We start from the raw sequence: 22091 nt of genomic DNA on the forward strand, positions 1-22091 counted from the left end.
TTACATATATTTCGTTGATTTATTTGACAGATTCGAGAGCAAGAATTTTGCTAATGCGGTCAGTGACGTAATTCGTTGCATAGAAGAAAGAATGGCACAATGGAACGAATACGAAAATTTATTGGAACAATTAATTGTTTGGCTGGGCGATGCGGAAACTACTTTGAAAAATTATTCGATGAAAAATACGATCGAAGAAAAACAAGAACAATTGGAAAAATATCAAGTAAGTTATCGTTAAAAAATATATATTAATTATTTGTTACCTTTAATTATAGTTTAACAATTTAGAATCCTTAATATTTAAGAAAGAAGAATCGCGTCTAACATCGATTAAAATTGGAAGAGAATTGTTTTTTATTATTTTGTTTAATTCCAAATTTGTATATAAAAATGAAATTTCTTAGGAACTACAAAAGGTCGCTGAATCACGGAATACGGATGTAACTGAATTGGTGGCGCTTGGTGACCACCTTGAACAAGTAAGAGTGTGTAGATAATTTTATCTACAAGCAAATGCCTTGCAAAATGCAAAATGTGAATGGTGCAGGCTTTTTTTAAAACAAAAAAAAAACATTTTTTGATCACTCTTCCTTGCTATTTTTTTTCTATTGCAATAAATAGTAATAATAATAAGAATTATCAATGGGCTATTTAAAAGCATACTCTTTTTTACGTATATAAAATACATACGTATTTTTATACATATATATGTATACTCATTAATTATTATTTAACGCTCAAATTAATGCTTTTTATTTTATAATATAATATGATAAAAGTATAACTAACACCGCTCGTGCATATATATATTATATATATAAGATAATATCTTATTTAAATAACACATCAACTTTTGTAAATATATGTAACACATGTGATAATTTTGTATATAATTAATAATTATTCTACAAAAAATATTATATATAATAATTAATATAAACACATTTTATATTTATGTTTGCTGCAGACGTTAATCGCAAATCTCAGGCAAAACGAGGTAGACTTCGATAAAATGAGATACGGATTTGATTCATCGGAGTTGATCCAGATCAGTGGGGAGACTAGATTTTCTTCTAGCGTGCAACAAATCAATTCTAGATTTCAATCAGTACAGAGTACTGCTAAGGTAATGTTAACAAAAATATAATAAATTTTTTTTCTTAAACAACAAATATATAAACATATCAATTAATATAAAATCAAATGAACGTAATTTATATGTAGGAACTGATGAAAAAATGTGAACAAGCTTGTTCAGATCATAATGCATATCTAGAACGTTACAAACAATGTTCAGAATGGTTGGCTACAGCAAGGGGACGTTATCAATCGGTTGCGGACAATTTGTGCGGCACGCATCAAGAATTAATATTAAAGGCTGATACATTGAAGGAACTTTTAGGAAGACAATCATCAGCAATGTCTTTATTGAACAGTACAATTGAGACAGGTGAACGTTTGTATCCTACAACCGGTGTAGAGGGAAGAGAAATCATTCGTCAAGAGTTATCGGACCTTCAACAAGTTTTGGAAGGATTGTACGACGACATTGCATCAACGGAACGTGATTTGCAAGGTAGAATCGTTAAATGGTCAGGTTTCGATGAGTGTAGCGAAGGATTTGAAAAATGGTTGAAAGATGCGGAATCCCAATTGAAAGAGGACATAGAATTGAAAACAACTTTGGACGAAAAACGTGGACAATTGCAAATATATCGTTCTTTCTTGCACGACGTTCAAGTACATCAACAGGATTTGTTAGATCTTTCGGATAAAGCTGATAATCTTCCAGAACGTACGGACAAAATTGATTCTATAATAAATAAATTGAAACGCAGGCACGCTGAAGTATTGAAACGTGCCACAACGTTTGTCGAAAGATACGAGGGAATTGTCAGTGATCATCAACAGTATAGTAAAGCAGTGTTAGATACACACGAATGGTTGGATGCAACCCATAATGCTGTTAATCTATGGGGCGATACAGAATTAGAACGAGTTTCACTTCATACGAATTTGGATCGTTTGCAAAATCTTTTGCATACACTTCCGGAAGAACAACCGAGGGTACAACAAATTCGTGTTCTTGGTGAAAAAGTGATACCCGGTACATTGGAAACCGGTCAAATAAATATACGATCGCAGATAGATTCGTCCCAACAGGAATGGGAAGGTTTAATATCTGCTGTTAAATCGACCATAGAAGCTTTGGAAAATAAATTACAACAGTGGAACGAATTTGAAAACTTTAAGGAAAGATGTTTGATTTGGATCAAGGATACGGATACGAAACTTCACGCTGTAGATTTGAAATCGACATTTGGGGAAAAGAAAGATCAATTGGAAAAATTGCGTTCCCTGCAAGGTGAGGTACGTGCTAAGGAACTTGAAATTGACGCGGTCACCGAAAGGGCCCAACAGTTGCATAAAAATCTATCCTCGAGAACATCGCACATATCCGAATTGAGTATTAAGTATCAACAAATATCGAGTAAAGTTAAAGATTTGAACAATCGTTGGCATCAATTCGTAGCCGTGCATCAAGAATTCGACAATCAATTATCCGAATGTAGCAGATGGTTGAACGACATCAAAAACAAATTGGCTTATTGTTCGGATTTGAGTGCGTCTTCGCAAAAGGATTTGGAAAATAAAATGGAAACAATGCAAGATATATTGTTGTATAAAGAGGACGGATTTACAAAAGTTCAAAGTATCGTTGAATTGGCCCAAGCTGTTTTGGCTAATACAGCACCGAGTGGACATCAAGCGATAAACGAAGCATTGGCGAATCTTCAAGAACAATGGAGTGCCGTTGCATCGAAAATGCTCGAAACCAAAACGAATTTGGACGATTCTATTAACAAATGGGCCGGTTTACTCGAACAAATTCAATCGATTAATAAAACTAACGAGTACATGCAAACGTCATTGGAAGAAATGTCACAATTCCAAGCGACAATGACAGAAAAAAGGAGCCAATTGGAACGTATAAAAGCATTGGAAGAGAAAATTAGATGCGAGAACATAGAAGTCGAAAGTTTGAAAGCCAAAGTAGCCGAAATGATAGCCAGCGGTCAACAAGGTTTGGCTGCTTCTCACGCCCAAGATATATTGGGTAGATTCGATATGCTGTTTGAAAAAATTAAATCATTATTGACGGAACGCGAGGAACAATATAAGGATCATCGGCTTTACAAAGAAGCTCACGACAATTTGATTAGTTGGCTTAATCGTGCGCGCGAAAAGATACCCGCGATGAAACAGAGATCGTTGAGCGATAAATTAGCGATTGAAAATGCTGTAGCACCATTGGAAAGTCTTCTCAATAAAAAAGCCCAAGGGGAACTTTTGGTAGAACATTTGCAACACACTGGAAAAGTTGTATGCGTTGGTACCAATGTTCAGGGGCAAGAAGTCATCAAAAATGAGATTCGTGCTTTAACAGAAAGCTTCGAAGGATTGTTCAAAGGTAACATTCTCTTTTCTTATTTTATATATCATATTAAATATTAATTTGTGTTAAAAATATAATAAAATAATATTTATATTTTTGTTTTCTGCAGAAATCAAACAACAAAAGGATCAATTGGAATCAACTATCAGTCAGTGGCGCGATTACAAAGACGAATATGAACGACTTAGCGATTGGTTGCAACAATTTGATATTCTTATTAAAGCACAGAAGAATGCGTTGTTACCAAACGTTAAAGAGAAACAAAAGCAAGTGCAAGAGGTCAAAGAAATATTGAACAATTTGACCAAGGGTCAAGAACAATTCGACAAATTTAATAAAACAGCTTCTGGTCTGCTTTCCTCTCATTTGGATACTTACGTTAATAATCAATTACGTCATTTAAATTCGCGATATCAAGTGCAAGTGAATCTTGCTAAGGATGTACTGAACAAAGTAGAAATTAATTTGGCTCAACACGAGGAGTACGAAGCATATCTCGGGAAGGCACGGGATTGGATTGAAAATGCAAAACAAATCATAAGACAAGGAACGGAAGCAGCATCTACGAGTAGTAGAAACGAATTGCAAAACAGATTGGACAAAATACAAGAATTGTTGAGGAAACGCGAGGAGGGACAAAATTTGGTACACTTGACGATAAATTGCGGTGAAAAGGTTATGAGAAATACAAGATCGGATGGTCGGGAAGAAATCGGTTCGCAATTGAAAGATATACAAAATGATTGGGAACGTTTAGTTAAGAAGATATCAACTACTAAAGTACACTTGGAAACTAGTCTTTTACAATGGGCCGATTATAGTTCATCTTATTCGCAATTGCAACAGTGGATCAACGATCGCGAAGCGAAATTGCAACAGGTTTGGGAACAAAAAGTATCGAAAGCTAAAAAAGGTTCAGCCGGTTTGAGTTCTTTAGCGATCGGGGAAAGAAAAGCTAATTTGCGTCAGACGAATAGTATCGTACAAGACATCGTTGCATTCGAACCAATGATTCAATCAGTAGCAACTAAAGCAGAAGATCTTAGACAAGCAACACCAGCAACCGAGATATCAATTAAATATAAAACATTAAGTAAACACGCCCAAGAACTTTATGCGAAACAAAAGGAAACGGTTGAACAGCATCAGGCATTTATCGATAGTGGTAATGAATTTTTACAATGGATAAGAGTTGCCAAAGAAAGATTAGGGAAATGTTCGGAACCAACGGGTGACAAGGAATCGATAGCAAGTAAGATTACACAATTGAAGGTATTGCAGTGTGAACTTTCAGAGGGACAGAAAAAACTTGAGAAAGCTTTAGAACGTGGTAATGCTGCCTGTCAAATTGCTGACGCTGAGGATAAAGAAATTATCGAGGAGGAAGTAGCATTGTTGCAAGACGAATACGATAATTACGTGGACTCGTTGGGTACTACAAAATCTTTATTGGAAGAGGCCATTGTAAAATGGACTCAATACGAGGAACAATTTTCTGAAGCTGCCGAATGGTTAACTCAAACCGAACAACTCGTACAATCTTATAATAAATTACAGGACAGTCTTGAAGAAAAGAAAAACGTTCTCGAACAATTCCAAGTACATTTGCAAACATTATTCGATTGGCAAAAGGAATTAGATCGTTTGAATATGAAAGCCCAAATGTTGGTAGAAACCTGTGCCGACACTAGAATTTCAAACGCGGTTACTCAATTGACCACCAAATACAATGCACTTTTGTCGCTTGCCAAAGAAATTATGCGACGATTGGAATTACATTATCAGGAACATCAACAACACAATACGTTGCATCAAGAGTGCGAGGATTGGATTGAACGTACCAGAAACAAATTGGTTGAGTGCATGGAAATTCCTAGTACATTGCAGGAAGTTAATAATAAATTGCACACTTGTAAAACTATACGGCAAACCTTGGAACAGGGTCAAAATAAATTACGTTATGCATTGGAATTGAAAGAAAAGGTTATCATGAACACCGAACAAAACGGTGCTGTTAAAATTCAAGAGGATACCGAAAATCTTAAAGCTGAATTCGACAAATTGTTAGCCGACGTTGAAATTGCTAGACAAAAACTTTCCGTACGTGCAGGTGTACTCGAAGAATTGAACAAAATTCACAGAATGATAGCTGATTGGATCGAAGAGGTCGAAGGCAAAGTTCAGGCCGAAGAAATCTATAGAAATGATCTCAGCGAAAAGCGTGCTCTTTTGGAAAAATTCAAAACTGTATTAAGAGACATAATTGGCCACGGTGATTCATTGAATCGACTTAAAACGCGTCTCGCTGAAGATTCGACAATACAAAAAAGTCCGTACGAGGGAACCATCACTAAATATGAATCAATTAAACAATCGATTGCCGATAAAATAAATAAATTGGAAAATCAAATAAAGGATCACGAAAAGTTTCAGCAAGCTTATAACGAAGCTGCCGATTGGGTACGTCAAACAAAACTTGAACTTCAACAACATAGTGATACTCATGGCGATAAAGGACAAGTATTGGAACGTGAAAATAAAGTGAGTCAAATTATTTCCTCATTGCCGAAGGGTGACAAATTAATCTCGAAAGTAATCGAATTAAGAGATGCCGTAATTTCGACTACCGGTACGGAGGGTCAGGATTCTATCAAACAAGATGTCAAACAATTGCAAAATGATTGGTCTTTATTACAATCACAGTGTCACGATTCCTACGAAACTCTTAACAATTGCATATCAACGTGGTCGCAATTCACGGCTGCTGTTGATAACATGAAAGCATGGATCGATTATTTCCAACAGAAGGTAATCGACGAACAATCGAAAGAAAATAAAACTCAAGTAGATTTAGCTCGGTGCAAGCAATTGGTCGACGAAGCTGTCGAACAAAAACCCGTTCTGGAAGATTTGAACGACAAATGCGAGGCCTTATTGGAAATGAGTGCATGGAGTTTGGCGCGTGACAAAACGGTACAACTTCAATCGTCTTACACGTCTCTGTTAACCGATGCGCAAAGTTTGGTTTCCAAGGTTGAGAAAAATCTATCAGATCATACGGAATTTTTAAAAGCGAAAAAGGAAATGGAAGATTGGTTGTGTACCGTGCAAAAGTCAGTAAAAGATTGCGTTGGTACGGGTGACGAGGCATGGGCTAAGAATAAATTAGCAATCCTTAAGGTTGCAGCTTCGCAAATAACCGAAGGTCAACAATTATTGTCTACGTTACAGAATGCATTCGTTAAGGCAATTAACACGGCATTACCAGAACAACAAGATCAATTAAGAACAGATATGGCTGATCTACGATCGAACTGGGAACAATTGACCATGGATTTAAATACCAGTCAAGCACGAGTTAAATCTATTCTCAGCAGATGGGAGGATCATTTGGAAGCTTATAACAAATTTAAAAAATGGTTGGACGATACTTACGAATCCACGGAAGATTTGCCAAATACTAAAGGTGAATTTGGTGAAATGAAAACATTATTAGAACGATACAAGCACATACAAGAAACGGTGCACAGTAAAAAGACCGATTTGGATAATTTAATGGAAGAAGCTGGGGAATTATCTAATTGGGCAGAAAATAATGTAACGTTGGAACGATCAAAAGAATTATTGACAAAGTGGCAAGTTTTAGGTGATCGCGTTGACGAAAGAAAGAAATTGATCGAGGATGAAATGAAGGAATACAATGCGTATCATGCGGCATTACAGGACACAGAAAAGTGGTTGTTACAGATATCTTTCCAATTGATGGCTCATAACTCGCTTTATATAACTAGTAAAGAACAAACAATGGCACAAATGAAACAACACGAATCGTTGCTGATAGAAATACAAAAGTATCAAACTGTCCTCGATGATTTAAAAGCTAAGGGTCAGGGACAAATAAATCAATACGTAACGGTAAATAAAGAAATCAAAAACACGATAGAAACCCAATTGCAAAACGTTCAAGATAGTTATAATTCTTTGTTGAATACTGCATTACAAATAAAAGGTAGATTGGCGGATTCATTAACGAAATTCCAAGAATACGAAAACACATTGGAAAGTATTGCGAAGAATTTGGATAATTATCAAATTGAAATTGTTCGCGAGTTGGATGCACCTTTGGATAAACTTGCCGAAGCTGAGGAAAGTCTGGAAAATGCGCGAACGTTGCATAATAAGTTGCAATCGGAGAAAACGCGTTTGGCATTGGCAATCGAGGCTTGCGAAGCAGCAGCAGCTTGCATTTCCAGGCCCGGTAGTCCTTTGGATGCACCCCCAGTTCAAATTGCACCAAGGGAAGTTGAAATTCGTACGAAATTGGAAGACCTCATTGATCAAATGCAAACCCATTTGACCAATGTGACAAAAGTTGTTGCCGATTTGGAGGAACAAACTAGACAGAAAAATGCATTGTGCATGTGGATTAATCAGCAACGCGCACTTTGCGCCGAATGGAAATCAAGGCCAGCAAAGTTACGTGCCGAGGCAGCTCAAGCCGAATTGCAAACGATGAACGAATTATTGGTGAACGTCAATGAACGTCGTACCCGTGCTTTGATCGAACTTGCATCGCATCCGGAAATACAAGAGGTCGAAGATGGGCTTAATAAATTGGAAGCTGAATTGACGGATGCGATTGTCGGTAAACAGGCGTCGCAAGATTTGATACAAAAGTATAGAAATCAAGTGCAAGATATTCAATCGTGGTTTGATGCTCTATTGAAAAAAGCCGATGGCATTGAAAAAGGCAGTGGTCTTACGATAGGTCAAAAGATTTCTAATATCAAAGAAATAATTGGCGAATTCGAATCACAGAGTACAGACAGATTGGACGAAGTTAAAAAATTGGGCGACCAAGTAATGGATTCTGTCAGTAATTTGGATTCGCAACAAATCGAGGAACAGATCAAGTTCGTTGAGAGACGTTACACCGATATAAGTAAAAAATTGCAAAGGAAGGCACAAGTTTTGGATATGACAGCTCAAGGTATCGAAGCTACTCGTCAAGAAATCGAAGAAAATCGAAATTGGATTGAACAGAAAAAGGAACACGCTAGATTGACCGAACCCTTGGGATACGAAAGTAAACAAGCTGAAGAAAGATTGCTCGTTCTCAAGGTAATTAATTATCATTTCAATTATACGTTATTTATTTAGTATTCATTAAAATTTAATACAATATATAATTTTTAATAAAAATATCTATCTTAATGTATTAATCGCATAACATTAAACACTCTTTGCAGAGTATATTGAAAGAAGCCGAAGGCAAACAAATGATAGTAGATACGCTTGAAAAACGCGTTGGAAATATGCAAAACGAATTGGAAACTAGCGAACAACAGCAATTAGAAGACAATACGAAAGCTTTGCGCGGAGAACATATCGAATTGCGTACCATTTTGCAAGAAGAAATTTCAATTGCGAGTGCAGCTGTGGATGCTTGTCGCAAATTTGAAACCGATCTGGCACGGGCTCGTGCATGGATCAAAAATAAGAGCAACGAATTGAAGAAACTTAGCGGATACCTTCCCTTAAAAGCTTCGAAAGTTGAACAAGAAATTGTACAGCACAGCAGTTTAGAATCTGAAATCGAATCATTCAACGAAGGTAATTTGAATGATATTATAAAACAGGGACACAGTATGTTGAAGGAATGTAACGCGGAGGATCGTGCAAAGTTACAAAGTTTGTTAGACGATTTGAACAAAGATTACGAAGAATTAAAAAGAGAAGCTAAGGAAAAGCAAGCGTCCCTTAACGATCTACTTCAAGGACGTAAATCTTTTGAAAATGAAATGGACAAGTGTCAGAGGTGGATCAATGAAGCAGAAGTAGCTACTTCGTTAGAATTACGAACATCTAGCGTTGATGTTCTACGTGAACAGCTTGCTAAGGTATTTTGTAGTTTTTTTTGTTTTATATGTTAAGAACATAAGACAAAATTAACATTCATTAAAATCTATTTACTTTTAGTAGAAAAATATATTTACCAAAACTTTTCTAAGAAATGGCAAAGTTGTACAATTTACAGCATTGCATTCTCTGACATTTTATGAACCTTTGCAGATTGATTTATAACTCGAAAATGTATTCTACGCGTAGACAAAAGAGTATACTTTAATTTAATATAGAAATCATTAAAATCCGCTTACTATAAGTATATTAAATATTAAATGTATAATCACGGGAGCAAATCGCGACTAGATTTATGTGGGATACCCTGTATATATTATTTATTATCTTACTTTTATATATTTTTCAGTACGATCGTTTAAAGAAAGAAGCCAAAGAATACGCAGACAATATTGAAAAGATAACGCAACAAGGAAAATCTATTTTGCCAACTATCAGCGATGCCGATAAACAAGAACTCAGTGAACAATTGAAATGCATGAAAGAGGCCCACGATAGGGTGGCCAATGTAATAAACGAACGGGCTAATAATCTGCAGAAAAAAATTGACGAAGCTGAAGAAGCAGCAGCTAGAGTTGCCGAAGCTGTACAATTCATGACGGACATTCAAAAAGAACTTCAGGATTTGAATAAACCAATCGGTGCGCGTATCGAGGACGTCGAAGGAATGTTAGCAGCTTATGAAAGAATATTGGATGATCTTAAAAATAATAAATCTAAGTTGTCCGGTTTGCAATCAGCTAATGTTGGTGATCTTCAAAGTATTCTTGCTCAACAAGATGATCTTATAAGAGCATTGGAAGCACAAATTGCTAAACTTAGACAACTTTTGCTTCTTCGGCAACAATTTATAGCATTGGTTGGTGAAATTACTACTTTCATTGCTAAATATACTGAAATCATTCGAGATATTGAAAAATCTGGTCAAACAACTGAAGACAAAATCAAAAGGTAATCATATTTTTATTATTTATTAAATTCAAATCTTTTTTTCTTCTTCTTCTTCTTATTTATTACAAATGAATAAATAATAATAATTCGTTTTAATATAGATACGATGATGCTATATTAAAAATACAAGAATGTGAAGCTACACTAGCAAGTGCCACAGATAAAGGACAACAAATAGCTGCTGAGGGTTCAGCAGTTGATAGAAATATCATAACGGAACAATTGCAAACGCTTAAACAACAACTCCAAGGTCTCAGAAGAGCCGTAGAAACGCAGAGAGAAAAGCACGAGTTAGCTGCAGCAGAACACAGAAGATTGGCCGAAGAATTGGCCGACATTTTAGATTGGATAGAGAGCAAGGAAAAAGAAGTCAAGTCTAGGCCACTTTTAGAAAGGGATCCGCAAAGTGTCGAAGAAGAAATAAATAAGCACAGGATTCTTTGCGACAGTATAAACGAATATTTGGATAAAATTCGTAAGTTGAAGGATTCTGTACGACACGAGGAAGGTATGCCAGGATCATTGAAAGAAATGTTAAGCGAAGCTATGTCTTTGTTAACATCATTGCCCAGAGAAATGGAGGAACGTGGAAATTATATTGAAAATAATTTACAATTAAGATTGAATTATGCCCAATTAGCTGATAAATTGCACAATTGGGTTAAGGAAGCTGAGATTAGGTTGGATAGTGATAAAGATGGACTAGATTTTGAAAATATTCTTAGCGATTTGGAAGAACACAAGGTGAGAAATTCGATCATTCAATATTTACCTTTTAATACAATTTTATAATATTCCTTTTTAATATATACAATTGAATTATATGTCAAGAAGCAAAAATGTTTAAATTAATTATTAATTTATATTTGTAGATATACTTCAGTACAGAATCATCGATTCGCGAATTAGTTTCTCAACAAATCCAACAAGCAGCAGACAAAATATGGCCATCGTTGAATAGTTCTGAACAAGAAGAATTAAGTACCGAACAACAACAGCATACTCAATTGTTAAAGAACACATTGAATACTGCTAGATCTCAACGAGCTCGCATGGAACAAGGTGCAGAAACTTGGAGAGATTACAGTCAAACTTTGGAACGTGTGCGTGCTGTCATAGCTAGGACAAGATTCACTGATGAACCTGTTACAACGTTAGCCGGCTTGCAGTTTAATATTCAAAAGATTACGCATGCATTAAATGATATTCAGGTAAATAGTAATAATGATTTTTTTAAGTGTTTATATTTTAAAATAGTAAATGACATAACTTTTCGTTAACGTTTTAAAAACGTAAATGTCAATTCTTAGAATCTAATAGATAAATATAGAGTCATGTTAAATTATAAAATAGAATGTAGTACGTATCGTAGATATTACGGGTAAACGTGTAGTTAAAATCGCGGTCAATGTCGAGCATTATCATTATACTTTAAAAAAAAAAACAGAAAAAGGCAATAATGAATTATTTATTTCGATGAAAGAGTATTCAATGATTATGGCATATATAAAAATAACGTCTCGAGGTCAGTATAAATGAATATTATAAAATGTGTCAGTGATATGTGTTTCGGGTTATTTCGTTGGTAAACAAAATGGTGCAATGACATTTCGTTTGAGAAATTTTAAACGATGATGTCAAGTTTTGCGAATGATGTCATCCAGCAAGGCTAACCGGTGTATATCAGAGTTATTATTATTCAGAACCGTCAGTTTAAGCCTTGCTTGACTACAACGCAAAGGAAAACGTGTCTGATATAAAGTTTCTTACTTTTTCTTCTTTTAGAATCAACAGTTCGAATTAGATTTGTTGAACGAACGTGGTCGTGAAGTTCTACATTTGGCTAATCCCCGTAACAAAAAGAAGATAGAAGAACAATCATCCGAGATAACTACCGAATGGAAAGAATTGGTTTCTGGTTTAGAAGGTCGTAGAGATGCACTTGAAGCACTTTCAAGACATTGGGAAGAATTGGAAGCACGTTATTCTCACGTTGAAACTCGATTGAACGCCATTGAAGAAAAAAGCAAACTCATCGATACGATTGTTAGATCTAAACAACATTTACAAGATACCAGTAAAGCTTTATATGTAAGTGTATTATTATATCATTTGATTTATTATATTAGAGAGATATATAATATCAATTTGTAATAGATAATATATAACTATTAATATATTATAATAAAGTATTATATTTTATATATGTTTTATAATATAATAGTGTTATATTATCTATATAATATCTAATATAACTATTATTATATGATAATATGATAATATTATAATATTTACTATTTATTTATTATAATATTATGATAATATTTAAGTATATAATATTTCATTAATTAATCATATCGTTTTACTTTCCAAATCAGGAATCAATTACGGATGCTGATAAACTTAGACCGGCAACAGAGGAAATACAAACATTAGCAGGACCAGTACTTATTTATCTGTCAGCTTTCACACAAGCCCCGGCATGTGCACTCGAGGAACGCATCAAACATCTTCAAAAATCCGCAGAATCGTGAGTCAGAATAATGACACGTTTTCTTTTTCTCTTTTTATCTTGTTTCTTTTTATTTTTTTTTTTTTTTTTGAACACGCTCCATACACGGACACGTTCGATTTAAAAATCATTGAATTAATTGAACACATGCAATTTTATATAGTTTATTATACGTTTATTATTACTGTTATAATATCAATGCTAGTTATTAATAATGTTTACTTATTTATATACAGATAATCTTTAGAAAAAATATTATTATCTACAATCTAGATAGGTTGTGACTCAAAACTTGAAACGTTCGTGAGAGATTTCATCGTATTATATTATGTACTAAGTTTAAACGTCTCTTGTATGTTCTTGTTTGTTTTCTACACAGATATATATATGTATATATATATACATATATATCTATATATAATTTTGGCAAGAAAATATTCAAATAAGTAAAATCATTTGCCAATTTTAGTGGTAAACTCGCGAGCAAGTATTGCACAATTTATAATAATCGTGCTTAACGTGGTAAAATCATTGAAAAATCTTAAAGGTACGTTCGATCAAGAAATACAATATATATATTGCTTTATAATAATAATTATATTTATAATTTCAAGAGAAAAATTCGAATAATAACGCGAATTATGTCCAGGAGCATAGTTTGGCATGTGCATGAAGAGTGTGGTGGTGTGTGTATTATTTGGCTTAAGTATTTTTTTTTTCATATACACAATTTCTTTATTATCTTCGTGTATATTATTTCATTTCAGGAAAGAAAAAAGAACAATTTGAAATATTTTCCTTTATTTAATATATATAGGTATATGAAAATGAAAAAAAAAAAAGACAATAAACGTTACAATCGTTCGCGATTATAAGCAACAATTAATAATGAATATTTTTAACAACATTAAAAACTTTAGCCTATGGTAAATTTACTTACCGGGAACAACGAAGAAACGGAACGTTTATTTTAACGTTATAATTGAAAACGATGCATTTAGAATGCAAATCATTGTGTTCTCGAATGCAACACCATTATTATGTTACACTTGAAATAGTCAGATAAGTATGATAAGTAATCATACGAAAACCTTGTAGGAAGATAATCAGTTCATTGGCCGGTCTTGTATACAAACATTTTCCTATCGATAAATTAAACTCAAAAAATACTTCTAAATATCTTCAATAATACAAAAAAAAATTTAAACGCGTTATTGTTCTTCGAACTTCAACAATTTCTCAACGTAAAATATATATTTATATTAAGAAAGATATATACACGACAATTGTTATTAGTTATGATGTGATTTGTGATAAACAATAACATCATTAATTAATTCTTTTTCGTGGTATACGATATTATCCATATAATTTTAGAATATATATGATTCATCTTATGATTTATATATTTTCTCTCTTATTATTAGCAACGGTGTGTCTATCTATTAATACGGTTTTTTTTTTTATCAAAAAACAAAATTTAAAATATATTTATAATGTATATCATATAGATTTATTATTCGAATTCTCTTAATGACAAAAATACGATAAAACGATTATAGTGAAATAAATATAATTATCAAGGCACCGAATTAATTGCTATACCCAATATAATAATAATAATAATCGGGTATAATATTTATTTAATACAAAACAAAAGAAATTCTTTCTCAATTCATTTGTTTCATCAACTTTTTATTCATACTCGTTTAATTCCTATTATTCTTAGGACACACATACATAAATGTATGATAGTAAAATCGGATATAATATTTATTTAACAGAAAACAATTATACAAAAAACAAAAATCTTTCTCAATTTTCTTTTTTCATGAACTTTCATTTTATTCTTGTTTAGTTCGTATATTATTCTTAGGACACACACACGCACTCATACACACACAGACAGATACACAGACACGCGTGTAACACAAACACTAATTCGGTGGCTGTGTCTCCTGTTCGGTTTTTCATTCTTGGCTAGCCAAGTTGGCATTTAAAGTCAGATCGCATGCGTCGTAGGTTTCTTTAGTCGTCGGCAAAGTAAAGCGGTGAAAATTCGACACGAGTACCAACCAGAATCATTATACCTCTTTTAATAACGTTCCGAACCGCGACCGCTGCTGTTTGACTTGATTGTGCCGCGCCATAGTATTCTCCAAGAATTAATAAATATATATATATACATATATACATATATACATATATACATATATATATATATATATTTTTTTTTTGTAAAGAGAAGGAAAAAAAAGAAAGGATAAGAAGGAGTATAGGGGGTGGGATTGAAATGACTAGTGGTTCATATTTTTATAATTGTGAATATATATTTCGTGGGAAAGAGGTAGGGATAGATATGAATGATAAAACAATTTATGTTAATTCAAATAAATAATGAAATAATATAATCGGTTATAATTTTTGCAGATATATTTATATATATATATATATATATTATTAATATTATATTGTATATATTATTTTTCTTTGCGAATATCAACGTGGGTTCTTTTTTTATTGTTTCAAATTCACGCAGATATTGTGTGGCACACGAGTGATAGTTGTGTATCATATATTTATACATCATCAATCGGAAATAATGTTTAGATTTTCGGACACGTTCGTTTTTGTTTTGTTTCTAATAGAATTTGCATAATAATCGATCAAATATTATTGTCATTATTATTATAATTATCATAAATTTAATTGGACGGGGAGATAAATGATTCAATGATTCGAATATATTGTTCATTTTTCATTATTTATTCTACGTTGAAATTTGATCCTTCTGCAAATGCCACGTGGTTTAATTTCTTCCTATTTAAAGGGTTACCACCAAATAGGAGAGACAAAAACAATTAGAATAATCAATTGTAAATTAATTTAATGTTTTCAATGTTTAAGATGATGAATTTAATAAATATTTATCGACGCGTTGAAGATATCACGATCGCGTTTCTTAGAAAAATTCGAAAAAAAATATTTACGAGATGAAATCATCGACTAAATAATATCAAACGCTTGACATTTTATGAATCGTAAATTTAAATACGTGATATGTGTATAATAACGTTTTAGTTTCGTCGATGATTCATAACAATTTGCTAAAAAAATAAAATATTGTTTTAAACTCCACATATATATATATATATATATATGAAAGAATTTAATCGTATTATTGAAATGATGGGGAAAATAAAATGAAAATTTATTTGCATTTCATATATAACCCAACATAAACCATAACAACAATTCAAACGATACAATTCTATATTAGAGTATTATATAAAACATAATAATTAATATCCCGTAATATGTGTTATTCTTTTCGCGTTTCTGCCACTGGCCGGCCGTGTGTGTGTCATTTTGTGAAACTTCTTTAGCCGGTCTAATCTATTTTTATATCATCATACGCTTCGTCATAGCACGCACACACGCATAAGCATTACAGCATTTCTGACATCTTTCAAAAAATAGACCTTCACGACCGCACTACGGGATATGATATAATCTTTCAAAAGTTTTTCAAACACATAATATCATTCTTATTTAAAAAAAAGAAAAAAACTACTTCTTTCCATCTTAATTATAAATAGAATAATATATATATATATTTATGTTACCATGAGAAAGACTGAAATTGGATAATGTCAAGATTCACATGATCCCTTGATGGTGGTATGTCTTAATTATTATAATGTATAAGAATAAATCCAAATATTCGGTCTTACACCGATTAATTTCGGTCTTTCACAGTAACATATATATATATATGTAAAAAAAAAAGACAATAACAATCAATTTATACAACATATATATAAACTCTCTCTGATATATTAAAAAAGATATAAGAATAATAATTATTTATAACACGTGACACATGTGTAGAAATGTTATTTTATATATAGAAAGTGTTATTTTTATCTTGACAATTTTAATAACCATCACGGAAATGAACGGAACATTTAAAAGATTCGGTCCGAGAAAACTCTTTATCTTTTTCTCATTCTCTTTATATATATATATATATATATATCTTTCGGTGGTTTAAACATACATAGTTAGTTCATCTACTTTTAGCCAAAGCTGCCTCTCAGCTCTCGCGCACCCAGCGTCTTTGGTTCTTTGGGAATGAAGCCAGCCTAAGACGAAGTAGTAACGATACGCATTTCCGATTCTAAATTTGTTGTCCCTCGTTCCGGCTAACTTGACGTTCTAAGGCCACCAACACCACCACCACCACCACGAACACCAACACCAACAACTAACTTAATACCGAAAAATCGTTCCAGCAACTTTTCATTAATATCTTTTTTGTTCGTTTATCTTATTATCTGCTAGCATTTGAAATGAATTATATAGAATATCAGTTATAAACGTATAATTATTTTGATGCAATCTAGATAAAAATATTGCAAGAATAAATTGATACGCGTTTAGATATTATCATTAGTTTCGTGTGCGTACCGATCTAATAAAAATATAAGAAAGGATATTATTAAACAATTAGACACGTGAAACGTATTTTGATATATTCGTTACAGACTCGTTGGTTCATTACGGGAGAAATCGAAGAAAGCTGAAGAAGATCTCGAGGAACTTGAAAATCTAGAGAACGAGATCGAAAGATTGCGTAAAAGTTTGAACGAGTCGCGAAACTTAGCGACGAATTTATACGTATTCGGTGCAGATCAGGATACAGCCGATAACGAGGTTAAGGAATTGAAATCTCACTTGGAGGATTTGATTGATAGTGCAAAGAAATTTTGTGGAAAGACTAAGGCGCGGTACCAAGTTACCCAGCAGTTGGTGCCAACCGATTTGTCCCAGCATTTGACGGCTCTCGAGCTTTGTGCCGAGGCTAGTGCACAAGCTATGGATGAGAAACAGAGAGAACTTAAACGGGCCAGGACCACTAGGTCGGATTATTTGACCGACGTAGATGAAGTTCAGGCATGGGTAAGGCAAGCTGAGATCAAAGTGCAGGACAGGTCAGTTGAACCTATTGCACTTAGGGAAAGTTTAAGACAAATACAAAACGAGCTGGGACCCGTAATGGATAAACTCGAACGATTAACGAGAAATGCTCGTGTGATCATCGATAATACGAGAGACGATAACGAAAAGGAATACATCGATAAAACGGTTAACGATTTGAACGAACAATTGGGACAAGTCAAAAGTTGGCTTGACGAAAAGAGACAAATTGTTGGCGACACTTTAGACGCGTGGCAAAGGTTTTTAACACTTTACGATGCTGTCAGGGCATGGACGGAAGAAAAGAAGCAATTCCTAACGGAACCGTTAAAACTCAGTACCCTCATTCAGGCCAGACAAAGGCTTCACGAATATTCGGTACGTTGGATGGGACCGAAATAGATATTCTCTTTCTCACTCACTTTCTCATTCTCTCTTTCTTTTTCTCTCTCTCTGTCTATATATCTTTCATTCTCTCTTTCTCTTTATCTTTCTTAATGCACACTCGTGTTGGGATAGGAATTTTGTCAGTTATGATAATCGAACGGTGATCTCACGTCTCGTTTTACAGACCGCTGTTAAAAGCTGTAAACAGGTTAACAAAAATCTAAGCGACATGGCCAAAGAATTAGACAACATTCGTCAAGTAACAACGACTGGTGATTTACCGGAGAAATTTACCGAGGCTGAGGAAGCCAAGATACACGTAGAGGGTCAACTATTGGAAAGAGTTAGTCTCCTTAATATTTCAATTTTATTTGTTCTTATTATTACGTTTAGGATTATATCGATTACAAATTTGTGTATTATACAAAAATTAAACTGGTGCGTGTATTTATGTACGCACGTAAGAAGTTATACTTCTTTAGCGTACCAAAACTGAATATAACCTCAAAAATAACTTCAATTTGCCCGCGCATCGTAAATATCGACAACTTCGTGGTGTCGATTTTTCGGTCGTATCTAACTTCACTTTCCAAAACGCGCCAAAAGAAGTATAACTCCAAAAACAAAAGGAATTATTGGGTTTGAGTAGTTTTGTATAGGGTTTTTTTTATGGATTTATCAAAACAAAAACAAAAACAACCTTAAATTTTAGAACGCATTGCTGCAAGAAACTAGCGAGGAATGGGAACAATGCGAAAGAAAGATGAAGGAGGTTAAAAGTTGGATGGAAAAAGCTAAACAGATACTCGAGTCGCCCCAAAATAAGAAAAAACCTTTGCACGATCAGCACGCAATTAGGGAAAAAATGTTGAGCGACGTTACGATACAAAAGACCAAAATTAAAATGTCGATAGAAAAATTGCGTGTACATTTTAGATCCGGTATAGGTGGCGACAAAAAGATATCCGAAATTGCCGAAGAATTGTTATCGGAATTAGACGTCCTTTATAAAACCGTAACGGAAGAGACTGCATCATTGGAACTATGTTTGGATCAGATCGATCAATATCAACAGGTTAGAAAATAATGCCAGGTCATTTATATAAATCATTAAAACAGAGATTTTCTCTTTTTTTTTTTTCTTGTCAAATATGAAACGCGGCCGTTATTATCTTATGTTATTTCTTTCTTTTTTTTTCTTTTTTTTTTCTTTCTCTTTTCTTTCATTACAGGAAATACAAAAATTACGTCAAAAGGTTGTTCAAGTGGAACAGCAACTTAGGACAGTATTAAGCCCGACGTATTTACCTAACAACAGGGAAAAAGCTATTCAAGAACAACAGGTACGTTTCAAACAGATCACACGTTTTAATTTTTTCATATTTTTTTTTATTTTTTTTTTTCACTATCACGCACAAATACCGCTGAAGTATTGTAGCAGGCAATTATTTTTTTATCGTACGCTCGATACCACCATCTATGATGAAGGGGGAAACCAAAAAAAATCGGTTACCGAAAATTTATTCTCGTTTTATTTGTGCTCGAATACAACATCATCATATATTATCCATCACCCATCCTCCCCAACTACCCTTTTTCTCAACAACCATTTATTGAAATCACTTGTATACCCGGATTATAGATTTAACACGTTTACTTTCCATATCCGTTGAAAATAACATTTTTTTTAACTCGTAATTATTACCAACTAACCGTCGATCGAGCAACGATTTAACCAAACGCAATATTATTTGTTTTAAACGAATTATGCAATCATTTTATATATATGTTAATAAAAAAGTAATTTTCTTTTTTATTAACAGTGGCCACGATAAAAGTGGAAACAATTTGACGAAAATTATCGTAAATCTTCGTGTTATATATTGGCAATTAAATTATAATCATTATTACAATTTAATTACTATAATTATTAATTGTAATAATGAAATTTTTCTTATAATAACAAAATTAATTATATATTATTTCCACTTTTAAAATGGCTCCTTTTTACCACCTTTTACTTTCCAATCCTACAATTTATAATAGTAGACGAAATATGTACTGCCCTTTCACCCTTTTCTATTTTTTTTTCATTTCCTTTCATCGCTAAAAATCATCATAATTGCCTTGAAAATCTATCATAGTGGTAAATCATCGCTTATTATGATTCTGGGTTGGTATCACAATGCAATCGTACTCTTTTTCTTGTCCTGATTTTTTTTTTATACATTCTGCAACACAAATCATTATTTATGATTATTATTATTACTATTATTAATATTATTATTATTATTATTATTAATTATTATCTCATTATGTTTCTCAAATATGTCTTATGTTAGTTATTTAAGTTTCCTACCTCCATAAATATATACATATATATATTTATTTATTTATCAATTTATATATATATATATATATGTATATATGTTAACTATATATTATTAGAAAAAAGGGAGTTACTTGATTTTGTTTGCTTTGTGTTATTTTTGGTTTTAATAATTTACTTCTGTACTTCTCTATCTCACGTGTGTACGTAATACAATACATCGCTATGCGTTTAGGCGATTGTTTTTTTATGTTTCACAAAATATGCACGCGTGTTCTCGTGTGTTTGTATAACTGTCACACTATATAAGCACTCTAGGTAGAAAAATAAATCACAAATTAAGATGCGAACAAATCATTTCGTATTTCTGTGTAAACGGGGATTATTTTTAAAGGACTTGTAGACCGCACACACACATATATATATTCGTTTATACCACACTTACACACACATATATATATATTCACGCGAATTATATGCTCAAAAACGTTATATTTCTATTTTGCCAAAATAGCTTTAAACGTGTAATTACGTAGCAAATTATTGCTGCTAAAAATCTGATATGAACGTTTTTTATTTTCTTTTTTTTTTGGAAACGAACAAATATCTCTCATGCGAAAAAAAATATAATATGATTTATTAAAAAAAAAAGAAATTAAAACTAAAAATAATGATAATAAAAAAAAAATAAAGAATAAATTGCAAGTAAAAATAGGAAAATAAAAAGAAAGAAAAAAAATCAAGTGACCTCTAATACAAACCTCCTCTTCCTCCAAAAATATATGGAGGATAAACAAATTATATAAATGATGGTGTTATATTTTAATTTGGAATTATTTTACTTTTTATACATATATATATATATTTATATATGTTTCGTTATAATTGTTTATATACCAAGCTGTTTTATTTACATTATTTTGTTTGCCAAAACCCTTTTTGCCTATTACTATCCTTTCAATCATGATCCCCCCATACGCTATACTTCTTCGGCTTTCACCTCTATGATCGTTCATCACAATCGTCGTTCCGCTTACCCCTTATATCGATTACTATAATTTTTGGTTAACAATACCAAAATTAATAATCATAACTGATAATATAACGCATTTCAAATTACATTTTTTTTTTTCCCTATTCACCCTCTCGCTGTCGCCCCCTCTCTCTCTCTCTCTCTCTCTCTCTCTCGCTCGTTCGACGTGTTATACGCGTGTTTAATTATTTAAACAATATTAAATATAACGAAAATAGATTTATCGTGAAAATATTAAATCTCTGCAAAATAAAATCCAATCGTTTACCGAAAGAACGAAGTTAATCGTTCAAAGGGGCACACCCGACACAGAAATTTTGGATCTGTGACAATAAATTAATTTCGTAGTTCTTTAAATATGTTCCTGTCGTCATCATCAATTACTATCAATTATCAAATCAAATTTATATCTACGAACACGATGGGCCAAAATGTCATTTCGCATTGATTATTTATATATATATATTATATATATATAAATATTATTATTATATATATATATTGTATATATATATATATA

At 32.7% G+C, this 22091-nt stretch overlaps 1 protein-coding gene across 3 annotated transcripts in view; it reads left to right on the forward strand.

The window, feature by feature from the left end:
• Positions 1-22021, forward strand: part of LOC106790724 (nesprin-1) — a 47755-nt gene extending 25734 nt beyond the window's left edge. For 2 of the 3 annotated variants that reach the window (XM_014755830.1, XM_014755833.1), the window contains 15 exons: positions 31-226; positions 971-1129; positions 1228-3475; positions 3570-8581; positions 8710-9360; positions 9729-10330; positions 10432-11074; positions 11203-11541; positions 12116-12421; positions 12709-12860; positions 17390-18200; positions 18394-18552; positions 18922-19284; positions 19442-19552; positions 21790-22021. In XM_014755830.1, the coding sequence (XP_014611316.1) occupies positions 31-226; positions 971-1129; positions 1228-3475; positions 3570-8581; positions 8710-9360; positions 9729-10330; positions 10432-11074; positions 11203-11541; positions 12116-12421; positions 12709-12860; positions 17390-18200; positions 18394-18552; positions 18922-19284; positions 19442-19552; positions 21790-21900 (11863 nt within the window). In that variant the 3' untranslated portion in view covers positions 21901-22021. Of the gene's footprint in view, positions 1-30; positions 227-407; positions 483-970; positions 1130-1227; positions 3476-3569; positions 8582-8709; positions 9361-9728; positions 10331-10431; positions 11075-11202; positions 11542-12115; positions 12422-12708; positions 12861-17389; positions 18201-18393; positions 18553-18921; positions 19285-19441; positions 19553-21789 lie in introns of all 3 variants that reach the window. The other variant, XM_014755832.1, reaches the window with a different exon arrangement.
• The last annotated feature ends 70 nt before the right edge of the window (positions 22022-22091 follow it).

Source organism: Polistes canadensis, unplaced genomic scaffold, assembly GCF_001313835.1.
Source record: "Polistes canadensis isolate GaletaPanama2010 unplaced genomic scaffold, ASM131383v1 scaffold_257, whole genome shotgun sequence".
In the NCBI taxonomy this organism is placed as follows: domain Eukaryota; kingdom Metazoa; phylum Arthropoda; class Insecta; order Hymenoptera; family Vespidae; genus Polistes; species Polistes canadensis.